The 17140-nt window shown below is 39.8% G+C and overlaps 1 protein-coding gene across 2 annotated transcripts in view; it reads left to right on the top strand.

The window, feature by feature from the left end:
* The window catches only part of dock4b (dedicator of cytokinesis 4b), a 90718-nt gene extending 80658 nt beyond the window's left edge, over positions 1-10060 (top strand). For both annotated transcript variants that reach the window (XM_026326652.1, XM_026326651.1), the window contains exons 47-52: positions 607-688; positions 1962-2071; positions 3817-3889; positions 5543-5659; positions 6444-6505; positions 8470-10060. In XM_026326652.1, the coding sequence (XP_026182437.1) occupies positions 607-688; positions 1962-2071; positions 3817-3889; positions 5543-5659; positions 6444-6505; positions 8470-8922 (897 nt within the window). In that variant the 3' untranslated portion in view covers positions 8923-10060. The remainder of the gene's footprint in view (positions 1-606; positions 689-1961; positions 2072-3816; positions 3890-5542; positions 5660-6443; positions 6506-8469) is intronic.
* The last annotated feature ends 7080 nt before the right edge of the window (positions 10061-17140 follow it).

The following is a 17140-nucleotide window of genomic DNA, read 5'->3' as shown; positions in this document are numbered from 1 at the left end:
CTGGCAGGCCTGGAATAACAGGAGGCAGATGAAAACACAAAAGGAGGAAGACTGTTGTCAGAGATCTGACTGAATAACTTTGCAGAATAGCATTCCCTTTATTCTTTAGATGACTACTTTTATGCTACATTTCAATGTACAAAGTGCATTGTAACACAAATACTTTTGTAGCCCACCCTCCTGGAGACAATGTGCTGTATTTTTAAGCTTTTACACACAGATTCTGCTGTGCAGTTCACATAAGTGATCTAAAAGGCAGTAGCTCTTCTCTTTCTGAAAAATCACCCAAAAACATAAAAGTGTAATCTATCCCGAAAGGTTTATTTTAATTTTCTGATCAAAGACATTGGGATTTGACTGGAAGCTTGAGGCAGTTTTCAAACCACTGGAAATGTGTTAGCTGAATCTTGTGTTTGTATAAATAAAAGAGCTAAAAGTATTCTAAACTTCAGTTTGAAAACTACCCTCTCATGTGACTTTCGTGATGATTACACCTGAGCTGAAGACATATGTATATTTACAGTTTTTTATCATGTTTTAAAAGCTATGCTCCGTTCTGTTATATACTTATGATATATTCTTGTCTGCCCCCCTCCCCCCCTGCAGCCCAGTCCGTCTACCTCAAGCCTAAGCTCCAACCATTCCGCCTCGCCCAATGTCACCAGCTCAGCCCCCTCCAGCGCCAGAGGTGAGACTGACACACTGCAGAGCGACTCTTTTCACGGTGTCATACTCTGCAAGCTTTTAGCTGATATTTCAGTCCGGAGTGAAGCAGACAGAGGTTCAGCTGGACATGCCGGATACGAGGACTAAACCTTTGACCTTTCAGTGACACGGTGTTCTCTAAAATCACCGCAGTCTGCTGAGGCTGGAGAGGTTAGATGACAACTAGGGATACACTGAGGAGAGGAGTGAAAAAAGAGAACAATGAGAAAGGAGGCTTGAATAGAAAAGTTAGTCTGACAAATAGAGAGAATGCAAAATGAGCCAAAATGAAAAATATAACGGGCAGATAGATAGGTGGAGACAAATGCCACTGAAACATGCAGCCAGTGAAAATGCAAGAGTGCGTAAGAGATGATTGCTGCTCTGCCAAGTATCCCTCCTGGACCTCAATATGATCTCCAGTCCAGGTTGGCCTCGGTCATCCAAATGTCCTGTACAGTGGAGTGTAAATATGTAATGCTTCTCTCTGCCCTCTTATCTTGCTGTGTTCAAATGCATAAATGTATTTCTGCCTGATCCACATCATAAAAAGTAAGAATATATGAAGACGTTTATGGAAGCGCACACACTCCCCTTTGGCAAGCTCTTGGCAGCGGGCGGTGCCCTAATAAAAGTGGCCTTTGTCTACCCATAAAACCTGTAGAGAATTATTGCTGGTGTGGTCTTATCTGAGTGAGAGCCAGCGATGGGTATCTCATACTCAGATGATAGCCTTCCAAGTACTTTCACATTTGTTAATGGATCAAGATCTATACTGTGGCAAACACCACATGAGAGCAAACGCTGGGAAAATAGCGACCTGATGGAGTCATTTTGTGTGTGTGTGTGTGTGTGTGTGTGTGTGTGTGTGTGTGTGTGTGTGTGTGTGTGGGCGGGGCGGGGTGGGGTAGGGGTGGGGGTTCAATGTTTATCTCTGCTGGTGTGATACATATGTTTCTATGTCAAGGTTTAGTGTATGTCTTTTTTCAGTCGTGATTCTGCTGTGCGTGTGTGTGTGTGTGTGTGTGTGTGTGTGTGTAAGGTGACAGGTCATTTATCATGTTATGGAGCAAGTGAACCTGAAAGAATGGCAGAGTGTCTTGCAGGGAGATTGGCCTTTCCTGATTGCCAGTATTTGGGGGTCTATAGTGTAATACCTTGCCGCTGTTTGGTTTCTTCTGAGTTGTGCACGCTCTTGTATGTGTTTCTGTATGTATGTGTGACTCTGACATACAGTTGCGTTCCATTTATTCCAGGTTCGCCCCAAATGGCAGAGAAGCACAAACATTCAAGAGAAAATGCCTGTTTGTCTCCACGAGAGAGACCAGTCAGCGCTATCTTCCCCAACCCCCTGGACCCTGCACAGGTTAGCACACACACACACACACACACACACACACACACACACACACACACACACACACACACACACACACACACACACACACACACACACACCACTTTTTAATTGTTAAGTGCGTTTCATGTTGTAAAATGACTATAGGTAAACTCAGGAGATTGAATCATTGTTAGATAATATTTCAGATGATTACCTGAAAAATGGATAAAATGGTAGGGTGAGAAAAAAAAGTTACTTCCAATCAGCTTAAAAATTATAAATTATATTGTGTTATGTACACCACTAACATCAGGCAGAAGCTAAAAATTAGAGTTGTGACAATACAGGTAATGACAGGTAATACAATATACAGCTTTATTTAATCAGAACATTAAATTCTGAAGTCTATTTTGGATGAATTCAAACAGGAGGTTTCTATGTTATGTTCCCAGCTACCATGCCCACTACAAATAACTAAAAGTGGTAGGCATTACATAAACCCATTGGAATGAAGTCCTGTGCTTCTGGAGATGCAATTAACAGAATATTTGAAATGCAGAACTGAAAAAAAAACACTCCCCTTATGAAATTTAATGTTTTGAAAATCGACAGACTTGGTGTACATTTCTTATCTTATGAGCATATTTGAAGAGGAACACCTCAATTTTTTGTGAGTTGTTTCCACTCTAATTGGCAGTGCTCACTGGACTCCACCTGTTGCTCAAATGTGTGGGTGTGGGAGTTTGAAAAAGACAAAGGTGGTTCTGTATTTTTGAAAACATCCTTCCTGGCAGGTACTTTTATCCAGCACTGCAGCTGCCCATAAGGTGCATAATAGCGCAGGAAACAAGGTCACCTTTCTATTGTACAATATATTTTGATGGGTGACTTCAGTCTTGTAAAAAAAAAAAAAAAAGTCTCCAGCACAAGGGCACATGAAATGAAGCATTTTGTAGCTGAGAATTGTAGTTTTCCAAGAGAGGCAGTTAGTAATGTTTTATTAAAGTCAAACAATCCAGGATTGGCTCATTTTCTGTTAAAGTAAAAAAAAAAAAAAAAAAAAGAACACAGTCCAGTACTGCAAGCTGATGCTACCACAATAACAAGAGCCAAAAAGAACAACATAATATTGCACTTCCTTCTCTAGCTGAAGGGCAGTGCGTAACTCAGTCACCCACTCCATCCTTAGTGACAAAGCTGCACTAACAGAAAAATGTGCTCGCTTCTCAAGGCTCTTCATCTCATACGGTCATGTCGGGGCTGCTGGTACAGTTCATCTGTTTTTCTTACCCTCTTTGTCGTTTCAAATCATTTTAAATTTGCAGATGAATTGATGATGGGAGGCCTAACAATTATTCCAAGCTGACAACAGTGAAGTTCTCGCTGTTAGCTGCTAATGGAATATTGATTAGCAACGCTGATCACTTGTATCCTTCACTGTAATTAGAGCAGTAGGGTAAAAAAAACAAAAACATTTCTGTATTTCTGAGGCTGGAGGGCGAGTGCTCAGCCACATCTACAAATATCACACCACTACACATAAAGGTCATTACACTTTCAACACTTCCTCTCTGTCTCTGTCTGTCTGAATGTGTTGCTGTCTATCTCCTGTCTATTCTACTGAATTTTCAAGGGTGGTATTTTGTATTGCCCAACATTCACTTTTATTGATCTGTCTGTTAAACCTGGTATTTACCCGTGTTATATCACAACTACACCGATATATTGTCGTTGCATTTGTGAGTAATTTGAACCGACTCTTCTGTGCGCAGAGAGCTCCTCCTCATCAGATCGGTGATACCACTTTACCAAGGAGCGACCCAAACCTCTCCGCACCAGACAAAGGTAAAACACAGCATTTTCTTTTACATCCATTATATCTATGCACTCACTCCCACACTCCAGATATACCAGGCAGAGTAATAATGGTAACGTGTGGCCGCTTTGTTTTGATTTCTGTGGTTCTTTTTGTTATTTAAAAGAGCGTTTATTCCCGTTCCCTACCATGTGTCCATTAACAGTAATTCCTGTATAATTTCTTAATAAAAGCACACTTCAGTGGAGCACAATAATGCAGAGGTGCCGCAGCAACGACAGGCAGCTTCTCAGTTACTCAGCTATGTTTACACACCTGTCCAGGGTGGTGGGTGTCTACTCGGATGCGTTGGTGTGCATGACAGTTTGACCACAGAGTGACCGGAGGCATCTGTCTTCACACAGTAGCTTCAGGGAGCTCCTCAGGATACGCACAAAATGAAACAAACACACACACACATACACACACACACACATACATATACACGCTGCATTCCATTTTCTTCCGACTCCAAAACCAGACACATTGTCTAGATCACAGCATTTCATCTCAGTAGGTAGTCATTTCACTCAGCATAGTCAAGGGGAGCTATATTTTCTGGGGAAAAGAAGTCTGTGAATTGAGACCCCTCTCTCTACCCCACATGTGTAATTTAAATAAAACTGAATGGTGTGATTGCTTTTCTCTGAAGTTCAGCAAAATTCTGAGTACAAAATGAACCTACGTTTTTTTTTTTTTTTTTTTCTTCCATCAGCACTGTTCACTGCTGCACAAAAGAGCAGCTTTCAGAGCAGTTTGTGAAATAATTAAGGAGGAATGTGGAAGAGACACCTTAAAATAAAGATGTGAGCACTTCCTTGTGACTCACACACAAACACACACATTTCCACATGATTTTAGGTGTGACCTGTAAATAATGCAGTGAGAGATAGATGAACTGCCACAATATGGTGACATGACACCTTTACACATACAACAATGACAAAAGGTGCTAGAATTTACAGAAAACCTGTGATGAAAGAGTGGTTTCTCACATTTTCTGCCTTGAACCTTAAATTACTGTATAACTCTACATACCAAATACAAAATGTCATTAAAACAATGGCAGTCACTAGTCTTTCGTTTGCCGCTTAACAATTAAAAAAAAAAAAAAAAAAAAGTTATTTGAAGCTACCACAAAACTGTCACCTGACAAAACACTGATTCATTTATGGTCTCTAATTATGTTCTATTTTTACAGAAACTAGCTAGCTAATTAGTAGCTGTTTCAACAGTTATAAGCATGATTCAGTGTGACCTATAGACAAAAAACAACATTCAAAGATTTAAACCAATAATAGTGTCAATAAATTAAAAATTTTAAAACCAGCAAGAGGAGCACGGAGCAGAAAGGAAATAAAGAAATCTGTCACGAGAAATAAACAAAACTGGTATAAAAAAACAGTGTGTTTTTGTAGACTTCCACCAGTCATTGAGATGATTGACAGAATAAGTTGTGAGGCCTTTAGCATATATCACTGCAGTCTGCTCCTGCACACATGTTCTTAATGTCGTTATTAATGTCATTCCTAAATGTTTCCAGTTATCATAAAATCCATATAAAATGTTCACTATGTTCTCATGTTGTCCTGTGTAATCATGTGACCTGTTGCGTGACTTGTGATGTTTCTGTGTACTATAAGTGAGACCCACACCCAGTAGCTGGAGCCTAGACAGTGTCAAAGAGAGTGCTCCCTCCTTCTCTGACTCTGTTGGCAAATTGCTATGCCCTCCTGTACCTCCTAGGCCACCGCACACAGGTAACCTGGCCGTTCATGCTGATTCCTCTGATGAATAATGGTACTAATTTTCCTCTCCATCTTTTGACAACTGGTGCTTTCTGTAACTCTTCTTGGCATTTTCCAATCTGAGGCTCTCGGCTTATATTTCTTGGCTTCGGTCCGCATACATGATGATGCCAGCATTTTTTAAATTTATTTATTTATTTATTTTAACCAGCTTGAAATTCTGATATTTTTTGGTATCAGATGTTAGATCAACTGAGAACAAGTTTGAAAATCTCTGTGGACTCTCAGAGGGCTAAAATCGGTCCCAGTGGAAATTCCAGTCAATTCCCAGATTTGTGCTTTTCCTGTCAGTCCTCCTGAGAAACAAATGTCATTACATTTCAGTAACAGTTTTCTCCAGCAGCAACCCAAACTATGTTTTTGTTATTTACTTATTTACAGATACAACAGAGTTGATTTATCCTCTAGTGTTTTTGATGTATTGCACTGCCCAGTGGCATTATAAGCAGATGGGCTGTTTTCCCTCCCTTTTTCTGCCCTCATTGCTATAGAGCAGTAACAGCTGTTTGGATGCAGCAACAGCTTAAGGCGACCTAAAGGACCTGCAGAACATTACCGCTTATGTGATTCACTGATGCTTTAAGCCACTGCCCCTCTCAGCTCCATGTGTGTATGTTTGCATGACTCATGCTGTGTCATCCTGGTGAACAGAAGAAAATTCTCCTCTAATTTGAATTTGCCCTGTTTTCTTCTCCCTCTCCCTCTCTCTCGCTATCTCTTATCTTTCTGTCAACAGGCTCCTCAGCTAAAAACATGAGGTCGCAGTCCCCTGTCCCCACATCCAGATCACCGCAAAAGGTTGGTTCTGTTCTATCACTCTTCAACTGTCGATTTGCTCTGCATTTTGGGCATTTTTCTTTCTGTCTTTTTTTTCTGGGACAGCCTGACCTTGCTTAGTGACGGCCATGGAGCCTTTATCCTGCACGGCTAACACCTTACCGACTGGCTCTAGGGTCTTTATCCTACTTTGTGTCAAGCATAAGGCTGGGGAGCTTTGCATTACTGTTCACTGAAGCTGCTAACTGCTCCAGTGCTGCTGATTTTGTAGTTTTTATGACATAACTGTCCCATAGAGGACCCATAACTATACTGGCTGGAGGGGATTCACTGTATTAGTTAAATATCTATCTGCTAGACGCCAACTGTCATCCACTGTAAGGATGTCACCTGGCCTGCTTGCCAAAAATATGCCAAACCTCATGGATTTATTTAACTTTACTACATGTACTTGTCAGCGATTTTAAAGTACCTATTCATTTTTTTCCTTTACTATTAATGTGATGAGACCTCTGTGTCCCGTCCTGAATGTTCCCTTCAGCATCTGGCAACTGAGATGTGTTAAAACAAACTTTTAATATCTCTGACCTCGAGTGTTTTGTGTTTATCTACAGATAACATTATTCTAGCTTTGTCTCCAAGCTGTGATTTATTGTTAATGAGCTTCTTAGTAGTTAATACAAGTCTGCAGATGTAGCAGAGGTCTAGGCAAGGTTACCTTGCTCTGAGTGAGCTCTTAATGAGGGGAGGAAGTTGTTTTGAAACTCTGGTGAACCAAAGCTTGTCTCCTGCTAACTGTTTTCTTCTTTGTGGGCCTGTCACAAACAGTGCTAAGCTCCCAGCTTTGTTGTGGATGTGATGTCTTATATGTGACAACTACCAAGAACGCGGTTGTGTCTGTGTGTGCACGGGTGTGTGTGTGTGTGTGTGTGTGTGTGTGTGTGTCAAGCGGAAAGAGAATAACTCTGGAAACCAAAGTGTGAGTGACAGCTTGGCACTCAGCATGCTCTGTCAATCAGATTTTGTGTGTGGGGTTAGGTGTGTGTACAATGCCACGTGTGTGTGTGGGAGAGTGCTGTGGCAAGAGACGAGGCCTGGAGCGAGGTACCAAGCTGCCCATCAGAGCAGTCAGAGACGCGTCCTCCGCGGACCTGCAGCAGGCACAGGAGCGCTCACACGCTGAACACACACATCAGTCAATGCAGCCAGGGGCCCATTACCAGACCAGAAACCCCAGGACAGTAGTAAACCTGTAGAAAACACATGGTGCCAGTCTGACAGAGCTGCACTTACTCATCTCCAGAGGTAGAAATGTTATTTAGTGGTGGCTTCTCTGTTGAAAAACTGGGTCAGGAGTTTAAACTGCTATTCAGCACTATATTAAATATACAGATTTTTATCATGGTAACCCAAATGTAAAAAGCTTTGTCCAGTTGTGCATGTCAAATGAATACCTCTTTGTTCAAGCCCCCTGTAGTATGAACAATGCAACCTTATGATCAATTGCATACACCACTAGATCCAATTAAGTTTTAGCAGATATAATGGCAGTATGGTGTAATTGCTTAGAAAAACATTTTGAAGAGTGATCAGATTTTTGAGAGGGAAGTGCAGCATATTGTGTTTTCTCATCTCGGTGCACAAGGCTGGTTGATGGAGTGAAAAAACCTGGCCCTCTCAGTCTGTTCACTGACTCTCCTTTTTTCTTTTTCTTTTTTTTTTTTTTAAGTATTTATTGTTGTGTTATGGCTGTGTCAGCACTTGTGCTGGAGAAGGCAGAATACCCAGAGGCATTCGATATGGCGATATTGTTACCACCATAAATGGCTCTATAAATTTTAAGTACAAATGTACAAAAAATGTTAATTTGTTAAAAACATGGGACTGCAAATCAAATAATGTTAACTAGAGGATGATGGCTTATGTCACTGACATGAGATTTTCTGTATGAGTATGATTTTCTGTCTCTCTTTCTGTCTCTATAGACAACAATGCCACCTTTCACACCATCACCCACAGAGTGCCAGTCTGCCAGCCTGGTCTCCAACTCCCCTGTCCTCTCTGGCAGCTACAGTAGTGGCATCTCCTCCCTCAGTCGCTGCAGTGTATCAGAGGCCTCAGGCACCGAGCTGCCTGCAGGTGACCACCTGCCACACCCACTGCCTCCACCCACTACCTTGCCAAATTCGGTCTCCAGCTCAGATGAGCCGATCCGCCGAGAGAACAAGACGCCGCCCCCGTATAGCGTATACGAGAGGAACAACCCTCGCAGACCCGTGCCGCTGCCCCACAGCCTTTCCATCCCTCCGCAGACGGACCCCCCAGCCTTGCCGCCCAAGCCCCACCAGCTCCGCACAGGCAGCATGAAGCTGGATGGAACATCAGACCCACGAGTCCCAAGACCAAGGCCTCTGCCCAGAAAGGTGTCCCAGCTATAGGTGCTGGGTAAGGCATGTGGAAGGAAATAAAAGAAACACACTGGCGTATTTTGCACTTTTCTACTGGGCACTCACTTATTTTTTGTGATCTTCAGCTTGGCATTCCTGACATACACTCCAATAAAAAACATAGGCATATAGCATAACAGGCAGTCAAAAAACTGAAGAAACTGTCTGGTAATAAAAGTTCCTTTTTGTATTTACTAGAGGGCATTGCATTGACATGGTCATTCTGCACTTTTAGCTCTAGTATGTACAATAGGTCTCCACAGTCATTCGCAACATATGTTTACCAGAACACTCTAGATAAAGTTTTGATAGATAATAATCTCAAATATATGTATATTGGTATATATGAGAATTGATTTTGCCTTAAGTATTGGAAACAGAGTCTTTTATCCGTGTCTTGCACGTTATTTTTTTTTTTTAACAATACATTTTTATACTGTATGGCTAAAAAGGTGCTAGAGGCCTCGTGTATGCATTTCAGTCAAGTGTAATAGTAGACAAGGCTGTGTTTTCATTGCCATATCCAAATAAGCACTGGTACAAAAAAAAAAGTTGAACTGAAATAAAAGTAACTTCAGCACACTAATGACAACTATTTCGAGGCTTATTTAACTCCTGGTGGTTATATGTAAATCAGAAGACTGGAAAGGTTTTCAGTTCGAAATTGGCACCTTAACAAACCACTCGACTGTCCATCTCTCTACAGTCTTAGAATTAGCCTCTTACTGTTCACTGAAGTTGAGCATTGCCCCCATTAACAACAAAAACATGGTCCTGAACCAAGCACACAGGCAAACAGAGGAGGCAATGCATGTTTAAACGCTGGAATTTGCCACTGATCACTTTTTTAAACACCCCCTAATCCTCTTTATGATGTACATGAGCTTTGGGGGATTGGGAGGTCTTATCATGTATTGTGCCAAAGGATAATGTACATTGTGCTGTAAAGAACCTTTTTCTTTTTAACTGGGACCTAAAATGAAGAAGCTTAGGTGCTCAGCTAAAAAATAAATTTTTGAGAAAGATTTTTTTAAATGATTTCACCCAAAAATCATAAATAAAGTGTTATCTACTGATCAGAAACAACTCTAGACAAGCACAAACAAGATTTTATCTTCTGTATTATAACCAGGACTGTTATTATGAACTCAATCTGACAAAGCAGTAATTGGAGTTTCAGTGTCAGCAGTGACCTTAAAACACAAGGACTGACTCTGTTTGAGAAATACAAACTAATCATTGTCAAATATTTGTATAGTTGAGATTTAGTTTCTGCTTGATTAAAAATAAGGACGTGGGTTGACTGTACTATGAATAGTTGCTCAGCTCAAACGCATTGCATTGTTGCAGTGAAGTAAGTGTTCTGTGGCAGGCAATTTTCACAGTTTTGTATAATAGAAGAAATTTTGGCATAAGAATTAAATCAATCTTAAATTTGGTGCACCATTTTTGGGGGGTAATTAGCTTTTGTATGTTGTATGTTTCATCTTTGTATGGTTAATTTACTTTTTGATTTGTTGTGAACTTTTCAGTTTAAATATTCACATTAATCAGTACTTGAGAATCTGTAAATTATATGATGAGATTAATGTAAGTATGCCAAATATAAAATTTGTGTATTACAATTAATGTAAATATTGTGTTTTTAACAAAATGTAGCTATAACAATTTACAGCTTTGAATGTAATGTTAAAGCAGCAAATTATTATTATAAATGTTCAAACTTTTATGGTTTTGTGATTGTAGAAAAACTAAGGTCATGCGTAATGACGCCTAACACATTTACAAGTTCAATAAACTGCCCTATGTCATTCAAATGGATTGAACAACACATTTCTATGTTATGAGAGTTTGGAAATTTGTGATTTTGCCTTCTTTTATCAGGTGTTGACATTTGCTTGTTTGTGTTTGTTGGTGGGGCCCTAACAAGAGATCATATGGTTGTTGCTGCATTAGTGTACTAACTTTTATTGGGGTGAAAAAAGATAATGAAAGTGAAAGTGACTACTATTGTCAAGTATAGTGACCCATACTCGAAATTCCCCTCTGCATTTAACCCACTCGAAGTGCACACACACACACACACACACACAGCAGTGAACACACACCCGGAGCGCAGTTGGGGGTTCGGTGCCTTGCTCAAGGGTCTCACCTCAGTCGCGGTATTGAAGGTGGAGAGAGCGCTGGCTATTCACTCCGCCCCACCGACAATTCCTGCCGGTCCTGAGACTCGAACTTTCGGGTTACAAGTCCGACTCTATCCTTTAGGCCACGACTGCCCCCATAAACATAAGTAAAGTTTACAAGGTCCTATGTTAGGTGAAAAGAAGTGGCTGATGATGCTTGACCAGTTTGCATTCAGAATGTATAGACGATAACACAACAGGAATGAAAACATGGAGGGTGGCTAAGGAGTCGTTCAAGAACTAGAAGCTGAGCAGAATCCGTGTTCAATTCCTTGAAATTCCAAGATGGGAATTCTGGATGAAGCATGATGGGCCAAAGGGTTTCCAGTTTATGAAAAGCTACAGGAGTCCTTTCATTATTTTTGGTATATATGCTCAATTCTTTTCATGGCAGGTTTTATACCTGCTTAAACAAATTTGTTTTCAGTATTTTTTGTTTTTTAGAATAATGTAAAAATTTCCATTTGAGGGAATTTTTTTTTTAAATCTATTGTCTCAGTATAAAGTAACATAATATAAAAGTGGCTTGAACAGCTTGTTTGTTTAGAAAACAACTGTATGTGCTGACAAGAGGCAGGCTATTAAAATAAAACAATTCAAATAAAATCCACATTCACTTCAGAAGAGATAATAGTTTATCTCCACAGCAAATATTTTGACTTGTGTTTGCAAAGCTGAGGAAATGGGAATAACAATAATAAGGAACCACACCATGAGTCCTGAAGCAGAAACAGCTTTAATTAAAGCTATTACATTCACCTGTGCTCAGATGTCTCAGGAACAACAGCCTTTGCACCCCCGACTGAGTTTGTAATAGCATTACTCGTCTTATCCTTGTTTAAAGACGAACAAAAAGAATAATAGGTAAGGTGAATTATCTTCTCTGTTACATTTAAAGTTAGTATTATCGAAAAGAAAAAACTGTTTGTTTGTTTTTCTTTTCGGGAGCCAAACTAATTAGCTAACGCTAGCTAGCTAACTATTACTATCCGTGAGCGCTTTCTGCTCTGTTACAAGCAAGAACAGCGTTAACGCTAAATGTAAAAAAATACTGTAATAACATCCACAACTGTCCCACTGTTGTTAAATGTTTTTATTTAAAAAAAAAAACGGCGTCTTTTTATCTTAAATATGCTGTTTTGAATGTTTGAATTGTTGTTGTTGTTAGCCCTGGTTTACTAACGTTAGGCCAGCTACCGTAAATGCTGTGATAGAGGGATATGAAGCTAGTTTTTCGTTATGCATTTAAGCTAACTAAGCACAATAAAGAAGTACTACAATAGGTTGCTATATTGTCTAAGGAATATACTTTATCATGTAAACCTAAAACTCTCCAGGACAACTAATATATTTGCTTGTTCGCTGTGTTTTCCCATGCCAGAGACAGGACTGTCAGTGTTAACAATTCATGGTAAACAATTTTAACGTTGAGTTGGAAAAAAATCTTAAAATGCCATGTCCCTGTTGAGAATAAGAGGTGGCATTCAGACTGACACTAGACTTTATTTTACACGAAGACCGAAGTAGCTCGATTGTTAATCTGCTCCTCTCCATAATTCTCACATGCCTAAGCATTGACTGCCAAGTGTTAAAGCCTGTAGAAGTCTGCCTTCACCCCAAGTGGCTCAGAGGCTGTAGATGAGTTACTGGTGTGTGATAACAGAAGACACTGTCACACAAGGGAGTAAGTTCCCTGTTCATCACAAACCATCTAATTACCCACCACTGCAGCTGAACTGAGGCCTGCTCCTGCTCTGTAATCAGCACTACAGTTGTGTGTTGATGAAACTGTGCTGCTTGACCGGGGGACCTTGAACAATTGGAAATTGTTTGTGTGAATCCCCTCACACACTCACCTACAAACAATGCTGTGTGTGTGCATTTTGGTGATTGTGAGACGAGCACACTTCACCTGTCAGCACTCATAATTGTTGTTGGTTAGCTGTAATTTGACAGCAATTATCATGTCAGGAATGAAATCCCGGCTAATGGCTGAGTCTCCTTGCAACAAAGGGAGCATACAACAGTGACAGGAGGGAGTCGTTGGTTACAGACCTCCATGGGCTTGTCAGTCTGCTCATTATTGAGTAAAGAGCAGCATTTTGTTGTTGTAGTAGCAGTGAACAAAGCCTGTCCTGGTTAACGGACCAAAGAGAGTTAAGCACAAAACAAATGTATGCTGATTTGCAGACAGTGACATTTTGCATTTATTGTCACGGATGAGCTTCCTCACAAAAGCAGAAACCATGGCTGTAAGGCATGACATTGTAATAGCATGTAAATATTATAAACCTGCAAAGCTCCTTGTAATTGTAAAGTCATTCAGCACTTTTTGAAAAGATGCAACATTCATTATATCCAGCATGAGTTTTTTGCTGAACAGCTTAGCCCTATTATAGAAGCACTAAACACCCTCCGTTTATAGCATTCATGGGTGATGATACATAATTATCAGGGGAAATGCAATGCTAGGTATTAATTTAAAGTTGCCTGAGGCGAATTTTCGAGAACACACAGCCGCAGAGAAACCCAAGGTGTTTGTCTCGCTCTGCAAATCTCTCCAGGGAGAAGAGAAGCTGGAGCAGCTCTGCAGGGAGTAAAGAACCTCCATCTCACAGGCACACTGAAGAGAAGTTTCAAAGAGAAACTCACAAGAATAGATGGTGCGTTTTATCTTTCTGCTCCACTCCTATTTCAGCTCTGTTGTGTTCAGCAGCTTATGGGGGATTTTAACCTGACAGCTTCAAATACTCCAGGTTGTTTTTAATGGCACAATGACTGAAGTTTAATTTTTTTTTTTTTACTTGTGCTGTCCTCTGAGGAGGACTATTGCCTCAGTTGAATGGGGAGTTGACTACTAGTTTCAAACCCTTTGAATGCTGAAGAGAACCACAAGACAAAGATCAGGGAGATGCAGGCGTGTGTGTTTGGGAGATGTGTATTCTTGGGAGAGACATACTGTATACTTGCAGATTTTTGAAGTATTCCTCTAAAGCCAGTGCAGGGAGGTATAACACAGGGGTCACCCTTTGTGCTAACAAGATAGGGAAATGACTTGACTCTTAAAACATTTGTTACCAAAATGCTTTGTGGTGCTTAAGGAAATCCCCAACAAGCCACTGAAACACTTTTATAAACCACCAGTTAGTCACTCTTAAAGTATAGTTCCAACTCTTGTCCACTTCTAGTATTATAGATTGCAGATGTATACATACATTTTTTTCATATGTGGTTTGTTCATTCTTATATACCATTACTGCAATTGGAATTTTTCTATACCAAGAATCAGTGGTTGAAACTCTGTACTTAACCTGGATACATGGTATTAGTTCATATTTAGTACAGTTTGTATACACAACCTACAAGTATTTCACTTAAAAATAATTAAAAGCAAACCAATCTTGGTATGACAGTCCCATGCCTTATGACTCTTGACACTTTCTTAATCCAGCACTTGATCTACCATTAACATATATACCCCTGTCCTTTGCAGCAGGTCATCCACTGAAGTTCAACAAATGGCGACTGAGGTTTACTGAGTGTTCATGCCCACCAAGGGTTCCTGATCCTTACTTCCGCTCCAGCCATCGTGATTGGAAAGTCTGCGGGGCAGGACCAGAGGGCGGCTGCATCAAGACTTGTATCAGGCCAGCTATGTTAATAGGTACCCTTTTGCCCTTATCTAACCTCTTGCTGTCACCAGCCCTCATTCTCTGTGGGGTGTATATTAAATTAAATGTTAGGCTCTCTCCATCTCCACTCTCTTGGGTGATTGCCTTAGTTCTGCCTGGTTAGTTCAGCTGTGAAAAGGACTCTCTTGTTTCTCCTACACACATGAATAAACGAAAGGTCAGGTGAGATTTTGAAGTGTTGCCCCCATAAGGGTTTGCCACCGAGTTAAAAACCAGCTCAGGAGTTACACTGGAGAAGTAAGCCTCTCTAAATATAAAATAGACTGTTTTAGTCAGGTAGCTTGAGCAATAGTACAGTAATCTTAAAGTGGAACTGCCTTGAATGGAAAGTAACCTGTTGTTGGGACAATCACATGTGATATTAGATAGATAGGTAGATAGTTTATTCATTAGAGAATGCATGTTTGAAATGTACAGACCATCTTTCATCTAGATGTTTGAGAGACATAGATGCTTATTGTATTTTAACAATGGTTAAAGAAAATCACTGTTTATCTGATTATAAACAGTTGCTCCCTCTAAGGGATAGTGAGTTTTATTTGAAAATGTTAACATTAAACACTTTGTTTAGCGAATCTAGCAAATAGCAAATACCTACCTGACAGAAACCAAGTGTATATACTGAAGAGAAACTGAGGGCATATATATCTTACTGTCCTGAAAGCAGGAGAGTTTAGTAGCTCTACAAAATCAGATGGATTTGAAAATTGCTATTTCAAAGTGGTTGGTTAGTGATAGCTATATGTGTGGGTGCTAACAAATGTAATTTTTCAACCGCCACACACCAAACACACAGCTAATGTTCTTAAAGAGTTGCAAGTGAAATCACCTAATGTTATTCTGTGTAGTTCCCATACTTCTAAATGTAAATGTATTTACTTTCCACCAATGTTCCCTGCTCGAAGTTAGCTAGCTGTATCGGTTAAGTATAGAAAGCTTCAATTGGTAACGTATTGCTACCATTCTTGCTTATTTAAAAAAAAAAAAAAAATCTTTTCCTCTTTTGTAGGAGTCATTTCGGTGCTATAACGGTGTTTTCATTCAAATAAGGGCAAGAGACAACCTATTAAGTATATGATACTTAAAGATACAATATAGTGGTTCTATAAAGACCGTCTTAGACCCTCAAATCAGGCCTTAGTGTCAGAGCTAACAGATGCTAACAGAACAAAGCGGTTATGACTTCTCTGTAGAGCTTAACAAAAGCAGCTAATGTGGCTGCCAAAACACTTTTGTTTCTTTGACTTTCTGCAAACTTTTCATTTTCCTGCTTGTTTTCGACTGCCCTCAAATTGTAAATGGTATTTCAAAAGACAAAACTGTCAGAATTTCATGTCTGGGTATGTGATGAAGGGGGTGTGGAGATGGCGGCAGGGGGTTAGCCATGGGAAGGATAATGCACTGCTTGAGTACGCATGGTTTTGATTCCTGCAGCAGAATGACTTCACTGGGCTATTACCACTTCAGCTAGACAGCACTAAATTGTTCTTCTTTTGTTCTGACAGTGAAGCTCTGAGGGGGTTTCTCACAATGAATTCTATTGATTTGTTTTTTTTTTTTTTTTCCTGGTCATGTCATAAAATTGTGTGCGGCTTGAATCGTGACTACTGTTTTCTCATCTGTTCCCTGAGGTTTCACTCCTATTAACTTTTTATCCTATTTGGATAGGACAAAAACCAACAGCAGGCAGAATAAAAATGAGAAATAGAAGTAAACAGAATGAACAGATCTTTTGATCTAAGGGTTAGGAGATGCAGTTTTACTGTATGCACAAGATGCACTTAGCTTCAGCTGTGATGTGAAAGAAGGAATACTAGAATATTGCAAACGTATAGTTCAATTCATAAGCAATAAAACTGTTGCTGAATTTAGTACACTCAGGGCTATTTGTCTTACTGGTGTTATGTGCAGCTAATGTTACTAATATTAGCAAACTGCAGATTTTACATTAACATACTATTAAACAGTGCTGTGTCATTTTGCTTACCTTATAAGTTTTATCTAGTTGTAAAGTGTTATTTTACATTTCAGTATAGATAAATAACAAATAATATTTACCAAGGCAATTCATAGTGTTTACGTAAGACATAAAAAGACAAAGCAATACACAAGACATATAAGTAGACAATTGAGAAATTAAATTTAAGGTTACATAGTCAATTGTAATGGCATATGGGATTTTAAAAGAGCTAGACATCGGTTTTACTGGATATTTTTCCACCTGTGTAGAAAGTGAACATTGCTTGGCCACCTGGGCAACTCTTGAGACATTAAGCAGAACAGTCCCAGGAGACCTAAAAGTCTTAATAGTTTGTAACATACCAGCCAATC

The sequence above is a fragment of the Mastacembelus armatus genome, chromosome 23 (genome assembly GCF_900324485.2).
Source record: "Mastacembelus armatus chromosome 23, fMasArm1.2, whole genome shotgun sequence".
Taxonomy (NCBI): domain Eukaryota; kingdom Metazoa; phylum Chordata; class Actinopteri; order Synbranchiformes; family Mastacembelidae; genus Mastacembelus; species Mastacembelus armatus.
The sequence above is the reverse complement of the archived record's forward strand: the minus strand, read 5'-3'. Positions and strand labels throughout refer to the sequence as shown.